This window comes from Haemaphysalis longicornis, unplaced genomic scaffold, assembly GCF_048455015.1.
Source record: "Haemaphysalis longicornis isolate Haplotype H1 unplaced genomic scaffold, Haemaphysalis longicornis Haplotype H1 scaffold_1, whole genome shotgun sequence".
In the NCBI taxonomy this organism is placed as follows: domain Eukaryota; kingdom Metazoa; phylum Arthropoda; class Arachnida; order Ixodida; family Ixodidae; genus Haemaphysalis; species Haemaphysalis longicornis.
Window position 1 is genome coordinate 363,367,710 of NW_027526203.1, and position 24,696 is coordinate 363,392,405.

Genomic DNA, 24,696 nt, shown 5'->3' on the forward strand with positions numbered 1-24,696 from the left:
GGCATAAACATGGCAGAGTAAGCTAAGAAGCCCTCAACAGGCGAATCTCGAGCACAAATTACCTTCCGTCTCAACTCATGAGAAAAAAAGTGAAACGTAGTAGTAACTAGTTTGAGAAATTGAGCCTCATCTTCTCTTGCAGTACACTGAGACGGTTACTGTAAAACAGATAATGCTCAAATGGAAGGCGCTACCAAGCAACACGCAAAACTCCGAGCTTAAAATTAGACTCAGTGCGAGCACTACACCAAATCTCGAACTACGATGAATAGAAAGGATGATCAATATATATGGAGACATGAAACAATCTCGCATAATACCCTATTCACACTCAGCATCGCCCATGGAGTAAAGGAAGCGACTCGACATCTCACTACTCTTGTGCACTGGGGAAGCAATTTAGGCAAAGAAGACCATGTGCGTTTAATTTTCGAAGTCAATCCCCTCAACTGTCGACGAAATTTGCTTCTATCACACGAAAAGAGGACACGAGGCAATATAAACGTAAGATAGAAGAGAGGAGGGAATAAGAACAGAAAATAATACAAGAGCCGATCCGATGAAACAACTCGAAAGCAGGAGAGAAGAGACGAGAGGAGAGGGGTACAAGAGGAGAGGGGGAAGAAATGGCAAGTGGAGGTGAGATGACCGGCAAGTAGAGGGAGGGTAGGGAAGAGAAGAGAGAAAAAAGAAGGTAAGGGAGGACTCAACCTTCCCACATCTAGCCAATGAACGCTTTGTGCGGTGTGGTAAAGTTGAACCACGGGATTGGTTAAAGTGTACCATGCATATCACCACAAAAAGTGTCCCAATTCCAATGTAGGAATTGGGGCATTCGACAGCCAGGAGAACCGAAAGCACGGCAGGAAACACCATTGACGGGCGCATTCCAAACCAGTGCAAGAAATAAAACAAAATTGTTTAGCATTTTGAATTTAGCATACTTCTCAGTTAATTAGCTTAGTGAAACTTGGAAGAACAACAGTTTTGTTCTTGCAGGCAAGCATCTGGCTGTATGGCTTTGTGAGGCTGCTGAAATGAGTTAGGAGCGGCGGCCTCACGTTATTTGTATTGAAACTGCGATTGAAGTAACTACTCAAGGCAAGTAAATGAATCTCTCCGAAATGATAGCGTCGGCCGCTTAGCGGCTAATTATTGTAACATTTGTTTAGGAGAGTTTCTATGAGATATGAGTTACACCTAGCCGTTTTCTGCGCCCCTACTTCTCCCGTAGAAGCCCATGTACTGGCAGCGGAAGGGAATTCCTACTTGTTTGCAACTCCACGGTAAATTAACTCATTAGGACAAGTAGCTGAATCTCTACGTAATGATAGGGTCATCTTAGCGGCCAATTGCAGTGCGATTTTCGTTAAGATACGTACCATAAACGTAGAGAGCCTTCGCGAGAAAGTTGGCTTTGCCGCAAAGCGCTTTGATGCGCGGACGCCGGTCATGATTGAGCCATGAGGAGTAATCGTACTTACTCGCGCGCCATTTCAATACGTGAGCCCGGCGGCCGCGAAGGACGACGTATGAACGCCGCGATATTTCCAGCACCATGGAAGCTGCAAATGTCGGTTGTCTTGACCAACAAAACCAGCGAGGATGAGGAAAATGTAAACCGCTTCTCTTCGCCCTGTCTGCTTTCTGAGCACGGAGTCTTCCGCCGCTCGACGTGCCACTCTTCCAAACGTTTTTGAGATAAAAATGTCCCCACCGAGTCTCTAACGACAAACCGGTAGTTAAATAAAGTTAGAGCAAACTGGCAAAACAGCTTGGTATCCAGCGATTCGGCGCGCGTGTCGCGAAGATGCTATCCACCACTTCCACCCCTCTGGGATTCATTAGGCCGCTGAGGGAGCTTAATCGGGCCCTTGCGGCGCTCTGATATCTGTGTCATGCAAACGAGTCCAAATGAGCCTTTTTCCAATCGGTCGAAAGCGGAGCGATGGCTGAAAATTTGACTTCCGTCCGCGGAAAGTAGGAGACGCCCATCAGGCTCGCGCGCGGGCGCCTTGAAAGGACGCTAAATAAAGACCGGCAGCGCAAGAGCTCAGGACCGCGAAAACAACGCGGCAGTGCCGGCGCTATTCCTGACACATCCGAGTGGGATAAGGCATCAGTGTTTATCGTGGACGCGTTTGCTCGCGCCGAATGTTGCCAGCGGCGGCGGCCGGCGCCGAGGAACTGGCGAGGAGTGGCGCGCACATGAGCGCGCTCGCGGCGTGTTCCGCTTTTCCTGAAACATTGGCGCCGCCTTTTCCGCCTCCCCCCCTGGCGTCATATAAAAGGAGTCCGGCCGGATTGCCACGCATTGGATAAACAAATGCGTTCGAGCAATGAGCAGCACCATGCGTCCACTCGTGAGTGCCCGGATTGCGCGCCGGCGATTGTGCCGTTCTCCTCGCGGACTGAAGTGCCTAGCGCGCTCGCGCTCTCGACTGCGGACGGAGTGCGCGCGGGGCTCTGTGGTTCCAACACGGACGGCGCCGACAGGGCTTGTCGAAGCCGCCTCTGTTTGAGCCCCAGCCACCCCCCCTCGTTTTCGGACGCACCCTTCCGAAGTGTGTTGTGTAATGCGGGGAGCTTCGATTCCTGCCTTATGGAAACCGAAATTGCTAAGAGTGATGCGACGCGGTTTCACTGGTGACAACGCCGCCATTTGTTATTTCTAAAGATTATTCAAATGCAGCGAGCCTTCTTCTGCCGTCATCATTCGCATAATGATGGTTTGATTGGGGCGGAAATGGGGTAGGTGTGACCTTACTTTTTCCCTCTGGGGGCTGATTGCAGTTGCACCCTAATGTTGTTAGCGATAACCTGGGAAAAATTTATGAATTGCAACTATTTAGAAATGTCACCAGGTAAGTAAGCTTCCAATTGTCCCACGTTTAAATGTGCACTGTGAATGCTGCGGCTGTTTATTTTTTGTTAACCTAACACCATTGCTCTGGCTGAGAAGGAGAAAATTTCCCTTACAGAGGTTATTGGGAGAGTTGAGCACTTTACTGACCTCACCATGCGTTGCTGTGCTCATTCACTAAATAATCTCTGGAGAGCTTTCAGCTGATTTTCGCAGCTTCAATTTTATCACTACTACCCTTTTTACCTTAAACTGCAGACACAGATGGGATTGTTAGAACAGCGACACGCATTTATTGAATTAGCGAATGATGGTTCGCTGCTTTCGATTTCTTCTCGACACAGTAGGGAAAATGAATTAGTACAGGGTAAAGGGCCAGGTGTTTTAAAATACAAATATGTGTTAAACCTAGATACTTGTAGAATCGAACAACACAAGTTTGAATCACTCGGCACGTTCACCTGTTAGCCGAATTTTTACTGCAATTCTTTGTTACATAATTTAGGGGATTGTAATGCCTTACGGCCTAAATCAATATTAGCTTAACTGGATTAATGGCCGGGAGGGCTGAGCCCTCGCAAGAAGCCTTAACATGTCTCCTCAACGCCCCATTCTTACGTCTGGAGAGCACTTGTGTGCCGATGCGTCTTCGTAGGCTTAAGCGATTTGTTTTACAAAACTAGCTCACTTTGATATCTAATCCAAGTAAGACAATTCCGGATTGATACTCGTCCGTTTTTATCCTCGGTGCTGCGGTATCAACACTGGCCTGCAGCGCATCACGCTTAACGCTGAACACGGGTCGGACGCCTGCTTGAAACATATTTGCTCTTGGGATAAGGCCGTGACCCTACGTTAGTTTTAATGACTCGGAAATTCAGAGTACTATTTCCTGTCTATTCGAGTGGTCCCTCCGCCGTGCTGATAACCGTTTTCTCTCTCTTCTTTGGCCCGGAAGCACTGTGAAACCTATTGGTATCGCCATAACAGCACACCGTGCTTTGCTGGCCGCAGCATATAACTTGTTTCCGTCTCTGTTTTGCCATTGTTATGATTTTCTTTAAGTTGGCTTTTTAATGCTTAACTGAAAGAAATACGGCCAGTAGCGGTCTTTTTCGTTACATATGCACACAAAAAACGCTCGCTCCGAAGAATAAAAAATTTCCCGAGCGAGATTTTAAAGTTTTCTGATATGCGTACAGTTCCAATACCTGACAGTGACATTTCGTGGCCACTTAAGCTAAGGACTGCACGCGCTTATTCACCATGTTCTCAACCGGTCAATATGTTGAAAACCGTCGAAAGATTGGTTTCAGCGGCCGTTTAAGGTCGAGGCTGAATTTACCGAAGGAGTAAACCGGTCTTGATGGGGCTTCATTCATTTATATTTCCTTTAAATCAATTATTTCGTCAATTTTGTCGCACCGAAACGCATTTTGACGTTCATATATCGGTGATTGATATTTATTTTATCACAAAATGTAATGTATGCCTGCCTACAATTGAAAATTCACTACGTACGTGGGTCACTAAGGCTCCTCACATCAGCTTTCATCCGCTAATATCCACTGGTTGATCCACAGGCGCAGTAGCTAAAGCTAGAAGCCATACTACCATTTTGATGTACTTACGAGATATCACCTCGTGGTGCAAGTACACGCGTTATTTTTCTGTAGCTCACTTAAAATGAGGCCAATAATTGGTATTTATGACTACTTTCCTGTTTTGAGTGAGGCAACTAATATAGAATTTTCACTCTACCCACCCGCTATAGGCCGACAATGAGGAACACGGCTGAATGAGTTTGAGGCGCGTGTTAATATTTGTTGCTGAGAGCCGCCCAGTGTTTTCATTGAATTGTTTTCCTCTGCTCGCAGTTCCCCACTCTAACGATGGTCCTCATCTGCGCCGTCACCAGAGGCAGTGATGCCCACGGAGGACAAGGGGGCCTGCATGGAGGACCGCAGGGCCTGGGCGGCCTAGAGCTGCAAGTCGCAGGCTTGGGCGCGGGCCTTGGAGGTGGTGGCCCCTACGATGGACTTAACCAAGGTGTCCCGATGGGTGGGGCACCTGGCGGCGGCTTCAGCGGCAAGGGAGGCTACGGCGGGCCTGGCGGCTACACAGGGCTCCAGTCTATGGGCAGTCACATGGGCCCCAGTGACCTTGGAGACTTTGGCGGCCTTGATGGTCCACTCGGTCCCAATGTTGCCGGTGGCCCCAGAGTGCCAGGGGGCTTCAATGACATCGTTGGTCACGCTGGCGCCGGCGGCCTTGGAGGACCAGGAGGACCCTTAGGTCCAGGCGGCGTTGGTGGTTTGGGTGGACGTGGTGACCTTGGAGTCCAAGGTAGTCACGGTGTAGGCGTGGGTGTCGGTGGAGTTAGTGAACAAAACGGACTACAGGCTACCGGTGGATATGGTGCCTTCGGCAGCATGAACAAGCTCGCAACCAGTGGCTACGACGGCAACGCTGGCTTCATGGGACTCGCAAACGGACAGGGGGGGTCGGGAGGATACGGTGGCGTAGGCAAATACTGTGTGCATGTTGGACTAGGGGGACTAATGGGAGGGTTTGGTGGACTTGCTGGTGTGAACAGTGTCAGCGGATTAGACTTGAGAGGAGGCGGGAACGTGGGGTATGCCGGTGACAGTGGTGCTCAAGGAAGGGGAGAGAGTGTATATGGAGCCGGAGGTCAAGGAATCAAGTCCGATGGAGCTTCTGGCTTTTCCAGGCAAGGCAGGGACCTCGGACGTGGCTACGGAGGCCAAGAAGGAAGCACCGGTGGACTTGGCGGGTACGGTGGGTCTGGTGGATATGGCGCCGAAGGTGCCGGGTACAGAGATCAAGAAACAAATGGCGGCGGAAACTACGGGTACGGGTCGACTGCTGCGTTTACCGGTGGAGGTGGAGGTGTCGGAGGTGGCTACGGAAACCAAGGACAGGGAGCGTCTGGATCCAGTGGCTTCGGTGGAGGTGTCGGAGGTGGCTACGGAAACCAAGTACAGGGAGCGTCTGGATCCAATGGCTTCGGTGGAGCTGGCGATTACGGCCGACAGGGTGGAGGGTACGGGGGTCAAGACGACAGCAGGGGTGGACAAGGAGGCTATGGAGCACCCGAAATGTTTGGTTACCAGTACGGCGGCTTAGACGTAAGGGCACCCGCACAAGGCGCCTCTGGTGACTATGGCGGAACTAAGGGCAGTAATGACAACGGAGGCGGGAGCAAAGGCCGCAGTTTCAGCAACAACAAAAAAAGAAGCAGTGATGGAGAACAAAGCCAAAAGGATGGAAAGGAAAGCGAGATTGGCGAGGACGAAAACACTATGGAGCCAGCACAAGGCAGCCCAAGGCAATTGGAACTCATTCGTCTTGCGCGAATTGCAGCACTTAGACGGATCGACGAAATCAACGCCGAACGCACACAGCCGTTTGATCTAGGCGCGATGAAGCCCGCGGGACTACGTGGTCTCGGCGCCTATGGCGTTGGAAACCTCGACGCAAGTGGCCTTGCGGCGGGTGGCGGTCTCGGACTCGCCTCGCATGGCGTGCCTTTCAACGGAGGAGTCGGCCACCTTGGCGGAGGAGGAGCTGGGCTCGTGGAAGCTGGGCCCGTAGCGGCGCCAGTGGAAAGAGGGGCTTACCAGCACTTCGACAACCCCTTTGGAAAGTACTTCAGGTACCCGGGCTTAAGCTTATCGAACAATTTTGGTCCCGACCTGTCTTTTAGTGCTTCTGCAAACCAAATAGCTGGAGGCTACGCGTACGGTGCTCCACACATGAATGTTTTAGGTTTCGGTATGGGGCTGGGTGTCAGAATGCCACTTTTTGGATTGGGACTGGAATACTCAAAAAAGGTCAAAAGGCTTCAGCCCTAGAATGCTTGTGTAGGTAGGTTTTATGAAATCTTTGTACATGACATCGCTTAAATATCATTCGTTGCATCAAATTAAACCATTCGCAGGAGAAGTAACACGTTCATGTGAAAAAGAGCTTTTCCTTGTTGCTGCACGCGGGATACATAATTGTTAAAAATTTGTGCCAGAAAACACTTTTTTGTGTGTACGTGCAGTTTAAGTTATGTTGCTTAATAAGGAGTCACCAACATTCTGTATAATAGAAATTGCATAATTGTGAATTTCAGAATCGTAAGCAGTTCGCCAGATAAGTTTGAGTGCCTGCCCTCGTTCAAAAGGCTATGAAATAGTCTCGGCGAGGTTTGGGGGAAAATAATATTTATTTGATAAGTGAACAGTTTACATGTGCGGTCTAGCCCAAGCCAGAAGAGGCTTGTGGGGCCACGCCCCACAAGCCTTTCCCCACAAGCCTCCACAATAGGACAGCTGACCGCTTTTTGTAGAGTGAGTGTCCCGAAGATTACATGAGAGCCACCGTTTTATATATTGCGGTAACAACAAGGAATTCATAAATAAATTGGATGAAATAATTTTAATTTGGCACTAAAATTTCTGCAATCTGAAAGGTGGCAAACGGGACACTGCCCAACGTATGCATACAGCTCCTTCCATTGGTTATACGATGCATGATTCAAAAACTGCACGAATGAATAGGAAAGACTGCATTTTATCATTGTTTTCACTGGGGACAAGTTTTTAAACCCTGCTTGTCACCTCAAGCACAGTTAAAAGTATGTTGCCGCGCGGTTCACTGTCATGGTTGACAACATTCGTTTTGGCGGCATACTTAAGGCTGGTAGATCTAAAAATTACCCTTTCAAATGTTCTAGGGCCTTATCAGGAAAACCATTTCGGTTCAAGGTGTTTTAAGCGATGCCCTTAGATTTGGGATACAGCGGATGTGCAGCACAAACATCGGTTGGCTTTCCCTTGACGCAATTAGAAGCAAGCCCTTCAAGCATAGAAAGGAGACATTGAAATGCATACTAATTTATGCGGCAGCGCATTATCAACATTTTGATCCTTCTGCCTATCTGATAAGCGCTGTTGCTTACCTGGATGCAGCATTTGCTACTATGTGTAGTTTCGTATTGGCTCAGGAGGCTTGTGAGTGGTTTCGACAATGCTCATTCTGCCCCTGAATCCCTTACACTTTCGACCGGAGTGTATTATTGCGACTACTTTTATTGTGGAGTCGTCGGCGATATCAAACCTATCAGGACGTTTTTCTGGCAGCTTTTGGTATTTCATTTGTTGCGCAAGTTTTCTTGCGTATTTTTCGGTTGAAGACACTTTCAGAAGAGTGGACAACGTGTGCGTTTCTACCGGGTTACGAATGCAGTCGTCGTATGTACGAAACTGCCCATATTACTACTCTTCTGCGCATTAGAGATTTAAACTAAGGCTTAATAAAAATTCCAGAAAAGGAAAGCCGAGGTAAAGCCAGGGTTCCTTCCACACAAATATTCGAGCCACAGCAGACGCTGACTCACACGAAAAATGAAATTAGGAAAATAATCACATAGCATTTACAGCAGAATTCAGGAAGCAATTTACTTTGCTGAATTGACGCCAGTCCTTGTGCAAGGCTAGGTCGTTATTTAAAGTTTTGAAACCTGTATGTGAACGCAGATTTTATTGCCAAACGTTACCCGTACATACACGTTGTCTAGCTCATGCCACGAACCTGTCGCATTTGGTACCAGCGCTATTCTTAACAACGTCCATTGATGTTCATCACCTTAGCGCAGCTGAAAGACCAACAACTGGTATAAAAAGGGCAAAGTACGCAGGTGACGGTTCCCGGCACATAATCTTATTCCAAAAAATGTGGTCGGGGCAGTGACGTTACACAAATACAAGCATGACGTAATCTTTTCCGCGATGTCAGAGCGGAGATTACATTTCTGAGTCAAATCGTAGGTCAGCCCTCATTATTAGACAGATTTTGGTGCTTTGGGCATGCCGATTTGTCATTCGTGAGCATTGTGGCAAAAGAGGTCCAGGAAAACTTTTCATAGAGTGATGAGCCAGAACGCAAATTTATTGGCATAAGTTTTGTCGATGGATATCTTGAATTGTATGCATAGCTGAATAATTTTAAGTGGTTAGATAGAACAGCTGGTTTTTGATATAATTCTAGAGCGTGCGCAACTCCTCTTCCCCACAGAGCCGTGAATAAATTTAGCTGATGAATGTGTTTAGTATTTTGTAATATCTGTATTCCTCCAATTTTAAACGTCAGCCGTAGGTGGTGCATTATTTCCAAATAAAAGTTGTTTGTACGCGACTTTTCTCCTTATCTTTTTCACAACTCTCGTTGGGTGAGCTTAAAAACCAGGCCTTTAATGTACCTGTAGGACAATAACAATAACGCGGCTGAAAACTCTTCCACGAAGCAAATAACGCACGGCTGATTTTATGAACTGGAGCAAGTGAATCAATCAAAAGGTCAACTTAAAAAAAATTCCCCAGCTATGACGAAAGTGCGGTGCTGTCTATGTGGCAGCCGTAACTGTCCGCCAATGACATCCTCAGCGTATTTAAAGTAAAAAAAGCAAGAAACCATGACGTCAATATCTAAATATGTTATTACTAGACCATAGCAAAACGAATACCGGGAGACCATCAGCCCTGCGCGATTTAATTCCAATAAACCTTGTTGATTGATTGATTGTAGGGTTTAACGTGCCGACGCAACGCAGGCGATGAGGCGCGCCGTAGTGGAGGGCTCCGGATTCATTTTGACCACCTGGGGATCTTTAATGTGCGCCGAAATCTCGTACACACGGCCGTTTTTGCTTTCGCCTCCATCAGAAAAGCGGCCGCCGTGGCCGGGAATCGCAATAAAACTTGTTACGCACATGGTTCAGCATTGTGGCTTCTTTCTTTGAATTGTTGTACTTTCTCTGAGTTCTACAAAAAAAAATCAGTTTTTATTGAAGCATTTCTCTTTACACATTTTTTTTTGTTGGGAGAGTGTATTAAATCTTTGCCACTTGTGTGGAATAGCACCATCTAACCTGTCTTGAGCGTAGAGAGACCTAGCTTGAAACATTACAATGCTGCTGTCATGTCTCGCACGCAATCACCATATTGTGTTTATAAACAGACATGCCTCAGTTAATATGAAAGTGTGTTCGGACCAGTCAAGATCTATTGAGACGGAATGCTGTTGAGTCAGGATCGCGGGCTAAAAACAACGCACTACGTCCGCCAGTTTGTACTGAGAATATAGGTGGCGTATTACTGTGATAATACTCGCTGTAGACAACAGGATACACGTGCGCCACGACACTTCAATCAGCTGTGTCAGAGATCCGTGCCTTGCGCATGCGGATTATTTCATAGAAGTATATCTGTTTCTCGCTTTCATTGCATATGCTGCCAGTAACCCAGACGGGAGGAATGTGCAGATTGACGAATCGGCGTGTTTGAAATGCTAGATCTACCAACAATATAATAAAACGCGTTCACCAGGTAGACATAAGCTTAACCTTTGCCCAGCTCTCTGTTACAGTTATTGGTTGAGTTTCTTTATTCATTGTGGGCCTCATAGATACATATGTATGGTCGGTCGCGAAATGCCATTTTGTCGTTGAAGCGGAGGTCTCAGCACGCCCGAATGAAACCGAGCGAAGAAATGCGGTTCTCGCCACAAAACCACAAGTACAAAGCCCCGATCTCGAACATGCACGATACATTCTAAAAATTATACACTCTCAAAATTACGATACATTCTATAAAAATCTGTAAAGCTGCTTACCCACAATACACGTAACGAGCTATTCGCCGCGGTCAAAGCTCCAAAGTACGCCACTGACGAGACAGTGGATGGGGCTTATGGTGTAAGGCAGTGGCTCTCAAATGGGGGTCCGCGGACCCCAGGGATTCCGCGAAGGCATTTCTAGGGTCCGCGAAGCCCTCCGCCTTCAAAACAAAGGGGTGTAATTTGACCGTGATTACAACAGCAATCGGAAAAATATATTTTCGTTCCCCTACTTTCCCTCTGCCCCACTTTTTTACAACCTTCACGAACTACGCATCACCAGTACCTATTACGATGATCAATTGGTATCGGTGGCTTGCATACTTAAAAGCGCAAATGCCGAAACCGGCCGAATGTGGCCGTAAGTGATCGACTGTCTAAGCGTGACCGTGCCGTTTATCGATGCGCTGCGCAAAAAAGAAACGATGTGGTACATGGGTATGACGCTTTTATAATAGAGAGCATTAAAAAGTCCCTGTTTCACGTTCCAGTGTTGTTAATATACCTATGTAACCCCAGTGAATGGGGTCCTCCATCACTTCCACCGGTCCACAAGGGGTACCGACACATTCATGGCTGAGAACCACTTCTATAAGGCTTGAGTCGAAAAATGTGGTCTGCACTGTGCTGTCGCACAATGGAGTAACTGCGGTATGAATGACCTGATATCACAGCGCGTATAACAATATTTAGTAAAATCATATTTCTAACTTCTTCATTAGCCAAACTTGCTCCCTTGCATGTGGCGCTTTGCCATTCACGTGCGTTGTGGGAAAACTGGCCCGCGGGCATTTTTAATGTGTATATAATTAAAAACAGGAACTTCGTAGGTACGCTTCGCCACAATGTGCCAGAATAACCAATGTTATGCTCGTGAGCGAATGCAACAATTACAGGGGCTAATAGTCGATTTGGCTCAGAAGTTCAATCTGCGCGGTGGCATTGGACAATACAAATGCAATGATTGCATTTTGCGATGTCACACTGCAGGCCACAATTTTCGAACCAAATCAGAATGGCCTCGTCATTATCGTAATTGTGTCCTTTTAGCGCAACGAGGCTAGATCCCGCCTGTGTGATACATGCCTCCGATATTTTCACGCGTCTGCTCTATTGATCGACGCTGCCTCAGCGCGGTGCTTTCGATATTGTTACAGCATGGATTCTTGTAGCGCCGCCAAGGTGGGATGCCTTGTTAGGCACTCAGTCTGGAAAAAAAAAATTCCTCAGTAATTATTCTACAGGATTGAGGAAATTACAGGTACAGCGACGGGGGCTCAAGTGCACGGCTGGACATTTGAGGTAGACTTTGAGCTGAGTGCTGTGCCCTTAAAATGTGAAACGCTTTGTAAAAAGAACTATAAACTACCGTCCTCCCCCCCCCCCCCCACACACACACAGGCACACATGCGCGCACGCACACACACACACACGCACAAAATAACATGCACTAATCGAATATTGCATACGAAAAATTTGCACTTTGTGGTTTCCATGAAGCGCCATACGCAGCGTGCGCGGCTGCTGCGCAGATTTCTCACTGCCGAGATTTCACGCCTTTTCAATTTAAGTAGACTGCAGTTTCGAATACACGATGCAGGAGTAGCTTGCGTTTGCTTCTCGGTCATATGTTGTAGCGAGCGATGACTGTCAATGTGGGTGAGGGTAGAGCTAAAGTAGAACAGACAACAAAGCGGGAAATCTGGTACGCAACAGCGACGTCAGTGCCCGTTTTGCGTCCTGATATTTCTTTCACATCGCCTGTTTAGCGCGCTTTCCTCGCCTAGATGTGTTTTTTCACAAATGTTGTTATACCAGTCACTTCTTAATGCGTTTAATGCAGACCCAGACACCAGCAACAAGCCAGAACATCCGGCAATAAACCAACAAAGAAAGGTGGCGCAACTTTTCCCCGCACACACATCTATCGATCAGTCTCGACGCCGCTTCAAAACTGCCCTCTGTTTATAAATGGATCGGCACATCTCTAAAGCATAAAATGAAAATGAAATACACGCACACTCCTGGGGCGGTATTCTCGTAACTGTCCCTTTTGGAAACGTCCCTTTCATCGTGACGTACTTCCGGTTGAGCAGTAAGCGTTGGCAGTAGGTTTGTTGCGCTTGTGTTACGTCACTTCCGGTTGTTTGCTTTTAGCCAATCAGGACTCGTCAAAAGGGACACTTTTGAAAGGGACGCAAAAGGGACAAAACTCGAGAATACCGCCCCTGGTTCGGCGCGCGATTTGCAGTCGCTGTAGTTCACATTCCTCCCCGGTGGCTCAGTTTTAACGACCCCATTTAGTTTTCAACGCCGTATCCCTTATTTTACGTATTCTTATACAATAAAAAATGCAGCGGGCGCAGACTGGTAGAGTTTTTAGTCACGGGAGTCTCACGTACACAGATATAAATAGCGGTTATACATCCTATAAACAAGTAGCTTAATGGCTTGTGCATGCGAAAAGGAGGGATTTATATGTAAATCGTGTCCTCGAGTGTCTCCCTTGTACACATGTCTTTGAAAAATTGTGTCCCTGCAATGGAATACCGAGAACGGAGCTGTGAGTTCTGAGAAGAAAGAGGGAGACTGATTAGCACTTTCTGAAGAAATACGTGCATCATCTCTGTGCGAGGCAGCTCTTGCATGCGTTCAAAAAGTATGTGGCAGAAGCAAGTTCCCTTTACGAAGAGAAATTTGACTGTTCGGCTGTTTTGAGACGTCGCGCAGCGCGTGGTCTCTGCAATTGTCCCCAACTGGCGAAGCGCAAAAGGGAACAAGTATAGTGCGCACATAAGGGCTGGATTCAGGCTTGTGTAATGGACCTACCTCACGAATATAGCCCTTCGACAGCGTCTTTCTCAGCAAAAACTATCTTGGTTTAGTCCTTGCTAGTCACTGCCAATATTACTATCCAGGACAGAGGGCGTGCCATGCAACAAAACTTCAGCGCAGCAGGCCTATTGGTCATTCAGACGCGTTGGGATGTTGCAGACACGCATTAATTTTTTTTTGTGAAGTACTCGCTACCAAACGGATGCTGGTTAATCAGCCAAGTGTGGGTGGGAAAATCAATGTCATTTTAAAAATTACCAGGCATTCTTGAGATATGCTAGCGTGCTCTTTGGAGCTAGTTTTCTTGTTTCAGGCTTAGCTTTCACCGAGAACGAAACAAATTGGCCCCCGTTCATTTCCAACTTTCAGTTTCAATGCAATGCTCGTTGTTGAAGTGTGTTACACGTAGAGATTTAGACGCGGGAAAAAAACAAAGCGCGCATAAAGCGTCTGACGCCATACCCTTACTGCATTCTAACTTCCTGCTGTAATTTCTTAGTTTTACGGCAAGCAAACTCGCTAAAAATGTTAAAATCTCCATATAAAATCGAGATTTGAAGCATAACGAAAAAAACACTTCAATAACCTGTCCCAGTGAAAGGTGTATTTCAGTTGACAGTTTAAAACTAAAGTGACTCACTTCTTTCGTATCACTCGGAAATTTCAATATCTTTGATACTACCATGTGAATAAAAGCCAAGTAAAATTTGTGCAGCGGTTTGTTAAAGTCAGACATGTGACTTCATTGGAACAATTGGAAACACAGTACAGGTTCGTTGCCGCAGACGTACGTATAGCATACATCGGAATAAGCATTTAGATTCTCTTGGAGTTGCTGACATTCTTCGCTGTACGAACACGAAAGTAACAATTACGGTGGTGTAATAAACTATGAAGTTCAGCAACGCAGTGAAGAGAATGTTTACCAGTGCACAGGTTAAGAATCAATGTTGGTAGTAGCGACGTCAATAGCGTGGTTCGTATTAAAGCTCGGTGTTTTCCACGAAAAGAAAGCCTAGTGAAAGTGCGCTGATTACGATTGTGATTATGATTACGCTGATTATGCGCGCGGAAGCGCTGTCACATAGTATTTTCATATTTTTCGGGTTTTCTTTATCAGTAAGAATAAATGAGTACGCGATTAGTTCGTCGCTGAAAATACCGCAGTTAAATGCCCCTCGTGGGTACCTACAAGTGCCTCATTGACACTTCAGTGATTAGGACAGTAATTCTCGAGTTAGACCCTTAATTATGATTAATTCGTTAACTATCATTAACGAAAAAATTACTGTCGGCTTCTCCACAGTACTCCAAACATTACCCAGTAGGTTTTCTTCGAGTAACGCCATTTCTCTTTTTTTAAATCTTGGTGCATGGTAGCTGGGACACCCTGTATATACATGCGTCAGAAGTTTATGCAATGGGTCCGGTAAAAATACCGTAGAGCGAACAGACGAACGGGTAACAAACAAACTTTATTGACGTTTCGGCTTCGGACAAGCCGAAACGTATATATATATATATATATATATATATATATATATATATATATATATATATATATATATATATATATATATATATATATATATATATATATATATATATATATATATATATATATATCGAATGGTGCTGGCTACCACCCCCAAGCACAGGAAACAAACATACCTAACATAAATACCCCAGAAAGTGAATGGGAAAATCGCCCCCCCGCCGGTAGCGTAGTGGTTATCGCACCAGACCGGTATTCTGGAGGTCGTGGGTTCGGATCCCACCTGGCGGGCATTTTTTCTTCACTTTCTTTCTTTCTTTCCAAATTCTTAATCTGTTTCAATGATCTACCACATCCTCCCCTTTGCTTTCCGAGGTTTTCTCGACTGCCAACCCTTATTTCTATATATATATATATATATATATATATATATATATATATATATATATATATATATATATATATATATATATATATATATATATATATATTTATATATATGTCTGTCTCTCTCTCTATACGTGTTCTGGTGCCCTAAATGGCACAGAAGACATTTGCATGGAGGTCAGAGAATATGCTGTGCAAATGTAACAAGACTCGAAGCTGGACTAATTGTTGGCAATTGATTTATAAAAATACTTCTGAGGGTCCGTGATATATGCGCGAAATTCTGTATTTTAAAATAAAATTATTGCAGCCCTTGTGTTAATGAGAGTCCATACAAATAATGTGAGTCCTTACAAGGCTTAGAGTTTTCTAGGGTCCTGCAGCCTGCAAGCTGCGTCTCCACTCGACCGGATCTCGTTTTCATCGAAAGCACAGTACACTGTAGGATTTGTGAACTGAGAATAGATTACGTAGCGCTAAGTATCCCTCTAACCGAAGCTACATGTACGTAAAGCAAAGTCCCGTAAATTGACGCTCATTCCTTGTGTTGCACACTGTTTTCCAGCATCCGGAGGAGGAGAGACGTGACAGGGTTGGAAGCTGAATAACCCAGCCTTGTGGACAACCAGGGCGGCCTATTGAGATGGCTCACATGGAAACGACTCCGAATGGGAACAAGGCACAGCAAAGAAAGCGGAAACACACAAGTAATCTTCATAAGAGCCGGTTGCGCGAAATCAAGGATGAAAGCTAATCAAACCACAAACACCACACAGCGAATCATTCGCGCCCACCTGTAAGCATAAACGAAGGCGAAAAGTGTATGTTACGCACCGCTAAAGGTTGAAGTTTCCCAGAATTTTTAGTTGCCTAAAAGGAGAGTACTTGTTCAGGGTCGTTTTTTTTTTTCTTGTAAAATCACAAATACTTTTTGCACTGTTTTCGCCGTTGCAAGGTGCGGTGTATGGCGTAGGGTTGGCTTTTTTTAACGGTGCCATTTTTTCGGCACTTTTTGCGAGCGTTTCAAGGTGTTACGGGAGACTTAACACATTATCTTGTTCCACGAAGAATAATTACTATAAACTTCATTCATGGCTGTGATGATATTTCGGTTGGAGTAGAGTGCAGACGTGTTAGAATGTTTTGAAATTGATTAGTATTTATATATTTATTTTTATTGCATGTTTCTCTAGTGGAAATACACGTTAAAACCGATGGCTAGTAATGCTTATTTTCTCTCGCAAACTCACACAAAACGCGTTTCCCTAAAGCATCACCGTTCAGCTCAAGATGCATGAAATAGCTGTCTTGTAATTACACTGTCATTTCTTTATGCGCGCAAAATGAAACAAAAATCATAGGGGCATTTTGAATCCTAAGGACATCTGTAACTTGCTTCTGGCGTCTGCAAGAGGCATTGATTAACACCGAGCGGGAGCTGCTTCCGTGTTATTTATCACGCACCTATTTGAATTCTCGCTGAGAGCCTATGCATCACATCATTTGCCTCAGTATGCCGCCGTCCATGGAGAGTATAGTCATGGCAAATGAAACGCGATCATTAAATAATGAACCAGAACACACCAATAACGTAATTTGTTTCCGTGCAAATTGAATTCATTCGTGGATTAATTACAGTAACAAAGTTGGGAAATGGGAATTTCCGGATGTACGAATAGCGCGCCATTATTCCTCCACGAACAGTACTTTTATATTTTGCGTGTTCCGGGTCATATTTTCGTGTTCGCATTTCATTTGTATATGCCTGTACTTGAGATCAACTGGTGTAAAACAAAGTAAGTTGTCTGTAGCGCCAGTCCACAAAACAAAACCTGGCTGCTTGCGATTCCATGAGGAGAAATCAATTTTTCACGTTTCTCCTTTTCCATTTCTCCTTTCTTCTTTGAAGCCGTAAGCTCTAATACAGTTTTGTGCCTGATAAGGCAGACCCCTATCGAAATATCCACACGCTCGAAAAATTTACAGGGGTTTGCTTCACCACTGTGAACCTGAATAACCAATACCTTCGGTGGGAGCTAAATCTAACGAATAACGAGGCTTGACGTATACAACAACAAAAAATTGTGGACCTGCTTCGCCACAAGCACCGTATCAACGAATCACTACGCCAAAGGGATCAAATGTGTTGAATAGCGCGGCCTGACACCTTCTCTTACTCAGGGACGAGACCTGCGTTGTGACATCTCACAATGAAAAGCAACATTCTTGCATTGCGTGCTGGTCCAGCGCCGACCAGATTTTTAGAATCAAATCATAGGTTGGACTTTGTCATTGCCATAATTTGCCATTTTATAGCAAACATTGGTTGTTCTTGAATGTGGCGAAACATACCCTCAGGCCTTTTTAAGAGGGCACCGTCAATTGGTCGAAAACTGTAATCTTTGCTCAGGCATCACACAATGAAAAGCAGCATCGCTTCATTGCTTAATGTCACTGTGGAGACCCCAATTATAAGTCAACTCGAATGCGAGATGCATCATTTGCTATGATATTGTACTTATTTGTCATTTTTGTGCGGTGTGGTAAAGCAGATCCTCCGGAGTCTCTAAGAGCGTGTAGGTCACAAAGACTGGAATTTAGTTTACCTCGAAATCAGCAGTGAGTGTCGCAAAAAACAAAAGTGTGCTCTTAAGCAGTGCCGGTATGGTCTGTGTTAGTGTAATCTGAATTGTGGAAGCGTAAGCAGGATGACAAAAAAAAACGTAGGCGCTGTTTTTATTGTGCCGATATTCTGCGCCTTTACCCATTCCTGTAAACCAAGAATGAAACCTGCATTTTGTTTTGTTTTTTTCATTCGGCAACAGAACCAATGTTGCAAAGTGAAATTATGTTGTGTCCCACCAAATTTTATGCCTTAAAAGGTTTGCTTATATCGTAAACCAGCAATCTGCCAAGCATGATATTGAGCCCTTAGTCGCTCCACCCAGGCCGGCTGCAAATGACCTCACGTGCTGTGCATCAGTCGTTGAATGCCTGTTTTCGCCTTGAACTAATGTGTTGATGGAAAAATGCAATGTGGGTGGTAAAAAATGTTACAATTGTTTGTTAGTCTGTGAATAATTTTGCGGAACGTTTGGCAGTTTGCTTTTTGTGCAAAAGTCCATAAAGGAGCTTTGGAAAGCAAACAATGACTTTGACTGCTATGTAACTATTCTGTGTTACTGTCTTTTCAAGGAGAATACAAAGCTGACTAATGTTAATGCTCAAAAAATGTACCTGAAATTTCGGATGCCTTTTTTTCTCCATGCTTTTCCTACTAATAAAATTGTGTTCTGTATCCAGGCACTTCTTCATTGGAGGGGTGATGCCTGAGTGAGAGCAGTGGGGCCTTACTACCCAACATCACACACATCATCAGAGGCTGACTGGCATAAGAAGTGGCCTATGACACCTTACACTAATTCCGTAATGTTTTTCGCCAGTGATTCTTGATGCTTACAACATTATTTACTGCGCAGTAATTGATTTCAATTTTTTTTCAAAGTTACAGCACTGGCGCTTGAAGAAAGAGCACCCGAAAACTTTCAAGTACCGAAAGGGTCCTTTGAGCGCCCATCGTTGTGTTCAATTAAGCTTTGCACGTGAAAACAAAATAGACGTTATCAAACGCTGCTGTATTTAGGGGTGAGGAGGGCCGCAGGAGGCGTGAAGGATGCAAGCCCTCCTTCCAGTCTTCTTACAAGAAAAGGGGCCATTTCAGGTTCAATTATGCTGAAGTTCTCTTTCCTGTCGATGCTTGAAGAAGAGGTTTTACGCCTTGCATCTCTCAGCATACAAGAATGCCGCTACAAGGATGCACGACAAACGGTAAACACAGGTTTGTTTTTCTGTGGTTCTAGCTTTTTTGCTTTTTTTGCTTAGTTATTCATAGTGCTTAGCTGATGAGGTCACTTTCAACAAGCATCAGACGACAGTAATGACAACGTTCACAACGCTGATCATGCAACAAGAACTCCAATGGCCTGCATCTGCACTGAAAAAACTGGACGGAACTGACTGCCGGGTATTCACACCAGGGTACTGGTCAAACCAATGGACGTCATATTATTTCATTTATTTGCTTACGTTAATGCATTTTGTATGCCATTCGTATACTAAGTGGTACTGCTGTGTGTTATATACTACCGCTATCGCTGCTACAGCGGTTGGGAGTAGGGAAGAAATGTAGTTTCGGGGGCTTCTGTCACTCAGGCTTTTTGTCATCAGGTCTACAGTGTCAAGAGTGGGTTCGGCTTTGTCATTTGCTTATTTTGTCTCTTTCATTGCTATGAATGGTATTTCAGCTGTGGATTTGTGTTGTGTTACGTCGCTCTAGCTTTCCTTGATAACAATCAAATGCTGGGCGCCGTCGTTGGCCTACTTCGCTTTTTTGAGCGCGATGATTCGTCATGCAGGTCCTGTGGAGTTGTAGGCCTGAACGGCTTCTTCATTTTTTCTTTGTCAAGTCTATAGTTTATAGCTTAATAAAGACCAGACTTTATTAAGCTGTGTAGATAAGCGGATGGAAAAAAATATTCTACTTCGCCTAGATCTAAAAAATGTATATCCCACACAGGAGCCGGTTTTCCGTATGGTACGTGGGAGCAGCATCCAAAATGTCACAACCCTATGACCGACGTGAAGCGCGCTTTTGTTTAGATCGTATTATAATTTCTGTTTGTGGCCGTTAGGATCAGTAGCACATTCTGCCATACGAGCATAATTGAAGCCCGTGCAGATACACCGAAGGTTGAACATATGCGGTGATTTGCGACCCCGTTTCGGCAGGTTTGAATTGTATATCCACGAATTACGGTGATATCGCACTTCATAACGTGGCCTGTGGAGTCCCTCAAGAAAGCGGGCGTGGATATGTCTACAGCAAGAACGTTGTTAATTTCGTTTATTTTGTTCAGAATTAAAAATCATAAAACACCCAAGGACATCACATAAAGTGGGCCCACATTGTGGTACATAGGAAACTAAGAAATTGCTCACTGATTGTAACACACAGGAACAAAACAAACAAAAACGAAAAAAAAAGCAGTAAAAGCAAGGTGATAAGTGAAATTTTTCTTGTTAAGCTAGAATTAAGTTAGAACCCTACCGAATACGCAGAATACAAGCGTGGTGTTTCCTAGGTAACGTTTGGGTTAGCAAAAACGGGTTTTTTTGTGGAAATCTTTCCCAGTCGCTGCACTAGGCAAGGTTATCCAGGAGTTCGTTACAAAATGTTACGGCACGGTTCAAGAATCATCTGCTCATCGACGTCGTGCGGCACTTTATCAGCGCCAAGGGGTGAGTATATATAAGGCAGCTGTGATGTTCTGAGCGGCCGCTTTAAGAGAGTGGGACCTACTGGGGGAAGCAAATGTACCGGCGAAGTAGGCAAAGACAAGAACTTGTGCGACGTTAAACGAGCGATGGAAGGGACGATGTTTGTTTTCAGGTGCTTAGACAGTCCCAATGGATGATGCGTACTAAAGTTTTGGTCGCATGTTTGCTAGTCTCTCTATGTGAGGAGATGCATATATTAAGTTACATCTTAAGTAGCCTTAGCGGGGAACTTCTCAAGGGACCCGCCACGATAGATCAGTGGCTAAGATACAGCTGTGTTGCAGAGCCCAAGGACGCGGGCTTCATCCCGGGACACGATAGCTGCTTTTCAGATTAAGGCGAAAACCGGAAACGCCCGTGTGCCTAGATTTTGGCCTACGTTAAAGATCCCCACTGGGCTGAAATTAATCTGAAGCCATTTTTTACGCCACGCCTCATAGCCCAGCTGCACCGTCGGCGCGGTAAACCCCATAATATGAATATGACACTTCTTTGTGAATTCTTTTACTATGTTTTACCCATGATAGTGATGGCGTCATATGAACGCCTAGATATCCGTAAGCATACGTTTGGTCAATAAGAACAGAATTGGTGCGATAAGTTTGGCGTATGGTGGTGTGTTCGCTCGTGAAAGACATTAGTTTACATTGAGCGAGGTTTAGAGGCACATGAAATTTTGCGCACCGCAAAGCGGTAGTGTCAAGGTCGTGTTGTAGGGCGATAGTGCCGTTAGATGTATTACAACATGGCGGCAGATGACGCGACCATGTAGCGATGAAGCGATGTGTTTACATCATGCGAAGAACTATTTACATGCAGCCATATCAGAGCCCAGGCTGGCTGCGCCCCGCACACAGGTTATTCCTTGTCATATTCGTCGGTGGTGGTGGGCTGGCGGGCCATGGCGCCACGGGGAATGTCCCCCATGTCCCGTAACATCACCCCCCTCCCCCAAGCCGAGGACGACGATCCCGGTCGAGGCCGAGGCAAGCTGACAATAAAATGCGGATGAGTGCTGCGGTGAAAAACGTAGTGACAAATCGGTTGCCGCCACCGATGATGATGATGACGTTGATGATGGCCCCGAAACAACGATGGCTTCAGTCGCGACGAAGCGCGCAAGGTCCTGGAGGGGGAATACATCTTCCGCTTGTCTGAGCACGGCTCGTTTACGCTGGTCTTCATTGAGGTGTCTCGGGCTGGGGTCACGGGGCGGGGGATGTCGTGTTCTGGTCTCTGCTGGGCTGGGGCTGCCCGGCGCGACTTCGTCATCCTCGACGGCTGCGTCCACTGCGATGCGATGCGATGCGATGCGATTCTTGGGTTAGGATGGGGATGACTCCGCAGCCTCCACCAAATGTAACGTGGCGGCAGATGACACGAACCATGTAGCGATGAAGCGACGTATTTACATCATGCGAAAAACTATTTACATGCAGCCATACCTGAGCCCTTGCTGGCTGCGCCCGCACACAGGTACTTCCTTGTCGTCTTCGCCGTTGGGTGGGCCATGGCGCCACGGTGATTGACCCTCATGTCCCGTAACAGTATGAAGGGGATTGTAACAAAGAAGTCCTATAGGCGCAGCGTCGTTGCTATGTTACAGGAATGTTGTTTATATAAATCGAAAACAATAAAGGGGATAAACCTGCGTCCCAGGGAAAACCCTAAGTTACACTGGTAAAGGTTGCCAAATTGCTAGCGTTGGTAAACTGAACGCGTCCTGTTGGAAAGTTCAAGCGATTCGATAATGTTTGGGGCGATACACAGGGAGGGTTATGTTACCGGGAGAGGGTTGTTAGAGACGCTATCGAAGGCCCTTGGAAATCTTGGAATAGAGCATCTACCATAAGGGGATTGTCAATGTGCAGAAGTCAGTCATGTGTAAATTTTGCTAGTTAGGTTTTTCGAGACAGAGATTTGCGAGAAGTATCCTGCGAAGCGTAAAAACTGACTGAGGTAAGCTGAGGTAAAAAAAAACTGAGGTAAGCCATCACGTTCGGGGATTAGATGGTACGACGTTAGAAAGACCTGACGGTAATTAGAATGTCCTTCGCGCCTTCCGGTTTCAAAAATGGAAACTTTCATCGCTTTTTTCTGACATACGACAAGGTTCCTAAGTTTAAATATATGGGTAAATTAGGGTCAAGGAATTTGGGAGAAATAATTATAGCCAGCTGAGGATAAAAAAAGTAGCCATTTTTGGACAGCATAGAACTCTGTTTTATTCAAAAAAGTTGGTGTTATATATTACCCACACCGCTTGTCCGGTGGAAAACGACGCTTTTATTCTTCCCTAAGCAATTTAATAATTAAAGCCAAAATGTACATTCTTACGCTGCGTCGCACATTTTATAAGGTCAGCAATAATGTATTAGACGCGGGTACCTAAAACAGAGGGTTGGTATGTAAACTCCACGTAGCACCAAAATGCTGCAAGCCAGCAGGAACCGAAAATGAGCTTTCCAGTATACAGGAGGCCATGCCAAAACAAGCTTGGTTACTGTCTGCCTTCCTAGATGGCGCAGCGACGCCGCTCGGTGACCTCTGGTGCTCATGCACTGTACTTCTAATCGGACCTGCGCTGCCCTGTTTCGTCCCGGTTCATATTCATCGTTTCGGGAGACATTATGCATGACTCGACAAACAGGGTCAAATAAGTGGCGGGGTCACGTGTGCCAGTCAGACGCTTTAGTTTATTCCCTCCCACACCGGCGATGGTGTTCCCATGCCCGTGACCTATTTTTATTTTTACCTTTTCGGTATATACATTTTGTCCAGTTAAGCAGGGATTTTAAGCATTTTGTTAAGCACGGGTTGTAGAAATCGGACTTCACAATTATTGCAGGAGTACCTGTTTCACGGGCTCAGCAACGTGCTTTTAAAAAGCTCCCAATTGGAATTGACCGAGCAGGTTAAGTAAGCTTTTTCAGTATTTCCATAAAGCGAATAAATTCATCATTGATTATTTCAAGGTTTCCTCTATCATAGTTCGGAAATAACTTCTTTCTAGAGAACCTGACCCCTACAAGCAAGTTCTTTTGGGCGCATTGAGAATGATATAGAAAGAAGGTTGTGGTCGCTTCTTCCGGGCAGTACGTTGACATTCGATGGGTCAACAAGGCTACTGGTGAGTTAAAGATAGTTTTATCAACTCAACTGAACACTTTATTGCCTAGTGGAGGTTAAAGTCTAGCCCCAAGGAGAGGAATGATTTGGATTCATTGAATGGAGCTTGATTAGGCACCTAAAGAAAGGGCCAATTCTTGTCAAAGTAGTTTAAATCACCGAAAAGAAAGAATGGGGCCTCGGGGAATTTATTTTGTCTATTTGTAAGGGAACCCCGAAAGTAGTCATAAAAAACAGTACAACTGTCCGTTGTCTGTAGCAGATGCCGAAAACTCATTTAACCGAAGAATTATGTACAACAATTGAGGACTATATGTTGTTATTGACTATTAGAACAACTCCGCCTCGTCTCGTTTCGGTCGTGAAGTTACAGCGCGAAATACAGCCGCGTAACTAATAACATTTGCGATTAGTACATCTGATGTTCGTGATACCGACGTGGACATTTCAAACGGAAAAAAATAGAGGGGTGCTTGAACGACTTTGGCCATTTGGCGGACGCCTAGGCTTTATCAGTAAGAGGGGCAAATGCAGAGGAGCTTGGGAGTTCCGAACGAACTCGGCTGCAACGTGGTAAAAATACGCCTGATTTCTTAGGTTCAGTTTCTCAGCTGATAGCTTAAAGACATTTTTGGGGGAAGAATGAAGGTCATAAACTTCGAGCACACGTAGCGGCATGGGGGCGAAATTATATCTGATAGAATAGTAAGTTTTTTCAGTTGGCAGCCGCAATCAAGAATGTTTTTTTAGTCTTCAAGTCAGTTAGCTGTGCTAGAATTGGCCGTTTTTCTCTATACCCCATAAACCTAAACGGTGCGCACCTTCAATGGTGTTTCCATCCAGTTGCAGCTTCAAAGTGTCACAACATGTTCATGCTGGAAGGTCACAGTGTCATTTTTTTAGACCCCTGTGCCATACAGGTCAAAATGATTATTGTTCCTGCGCATTCCGTTGTTAGCATCGTTGC

At 45.4% G+C, this 24,696-nt stretch overlaps 1 protein-coding gene across 1 annotated transcript; it reads left to right on the plus strand.

Moving 5' to 3' along the window:
• The first annotated feature begins 2,164 nt into the window (after positions 1-2,164).
• On the plus strand, positions 2,165-18,561 carry LOC144155026 (uncharacterized). The gene is made up of 3 exons (XM_077686219.1): positions 2,165-2,363; positions 4,741-6,539; positions 15,829-18,561. The coding sequence occupies exons 1-3, from the start codon at positions 2,340-2,342 to the stop codon at positions 15,869-15,871; spliced, it is 1,866 nt and encodes a 621-aa protein (XP_077542345.1). The 5' UTR covers positions 2,165-2,339; the 3' UTR covers positions 15,872-18,561.
• Positions 18,562-24,696: the final 6,135 nt, after the last annotated feature.

What these genes read in the sequence shown, in the direction of transcription:
- LOC144155026 (XM_077686219.1), top strand. Translation starts at nt 2,340, where the DNA reads ATGAGCAGCACCATGCGTCCACTC. An exon ending in GCAGCACCATGCGTCCACTC is followed by an intron (nt 2,364 to 4,740) that starts GTGAGTGCCCGG and finishes CTCTGCTCGCAG; the next exon opens with TTCCCCACTCTAACGATGGT. An exon ending in CCCTTTGGAAAGTACTTCAG is followed by an intron (nt 6,540 to 15,828) that starts GTACCCGGGCTT and finishes ACTGTTTTCCAG; the next exon opens with CATCCGGAGGAGGAGAGACG.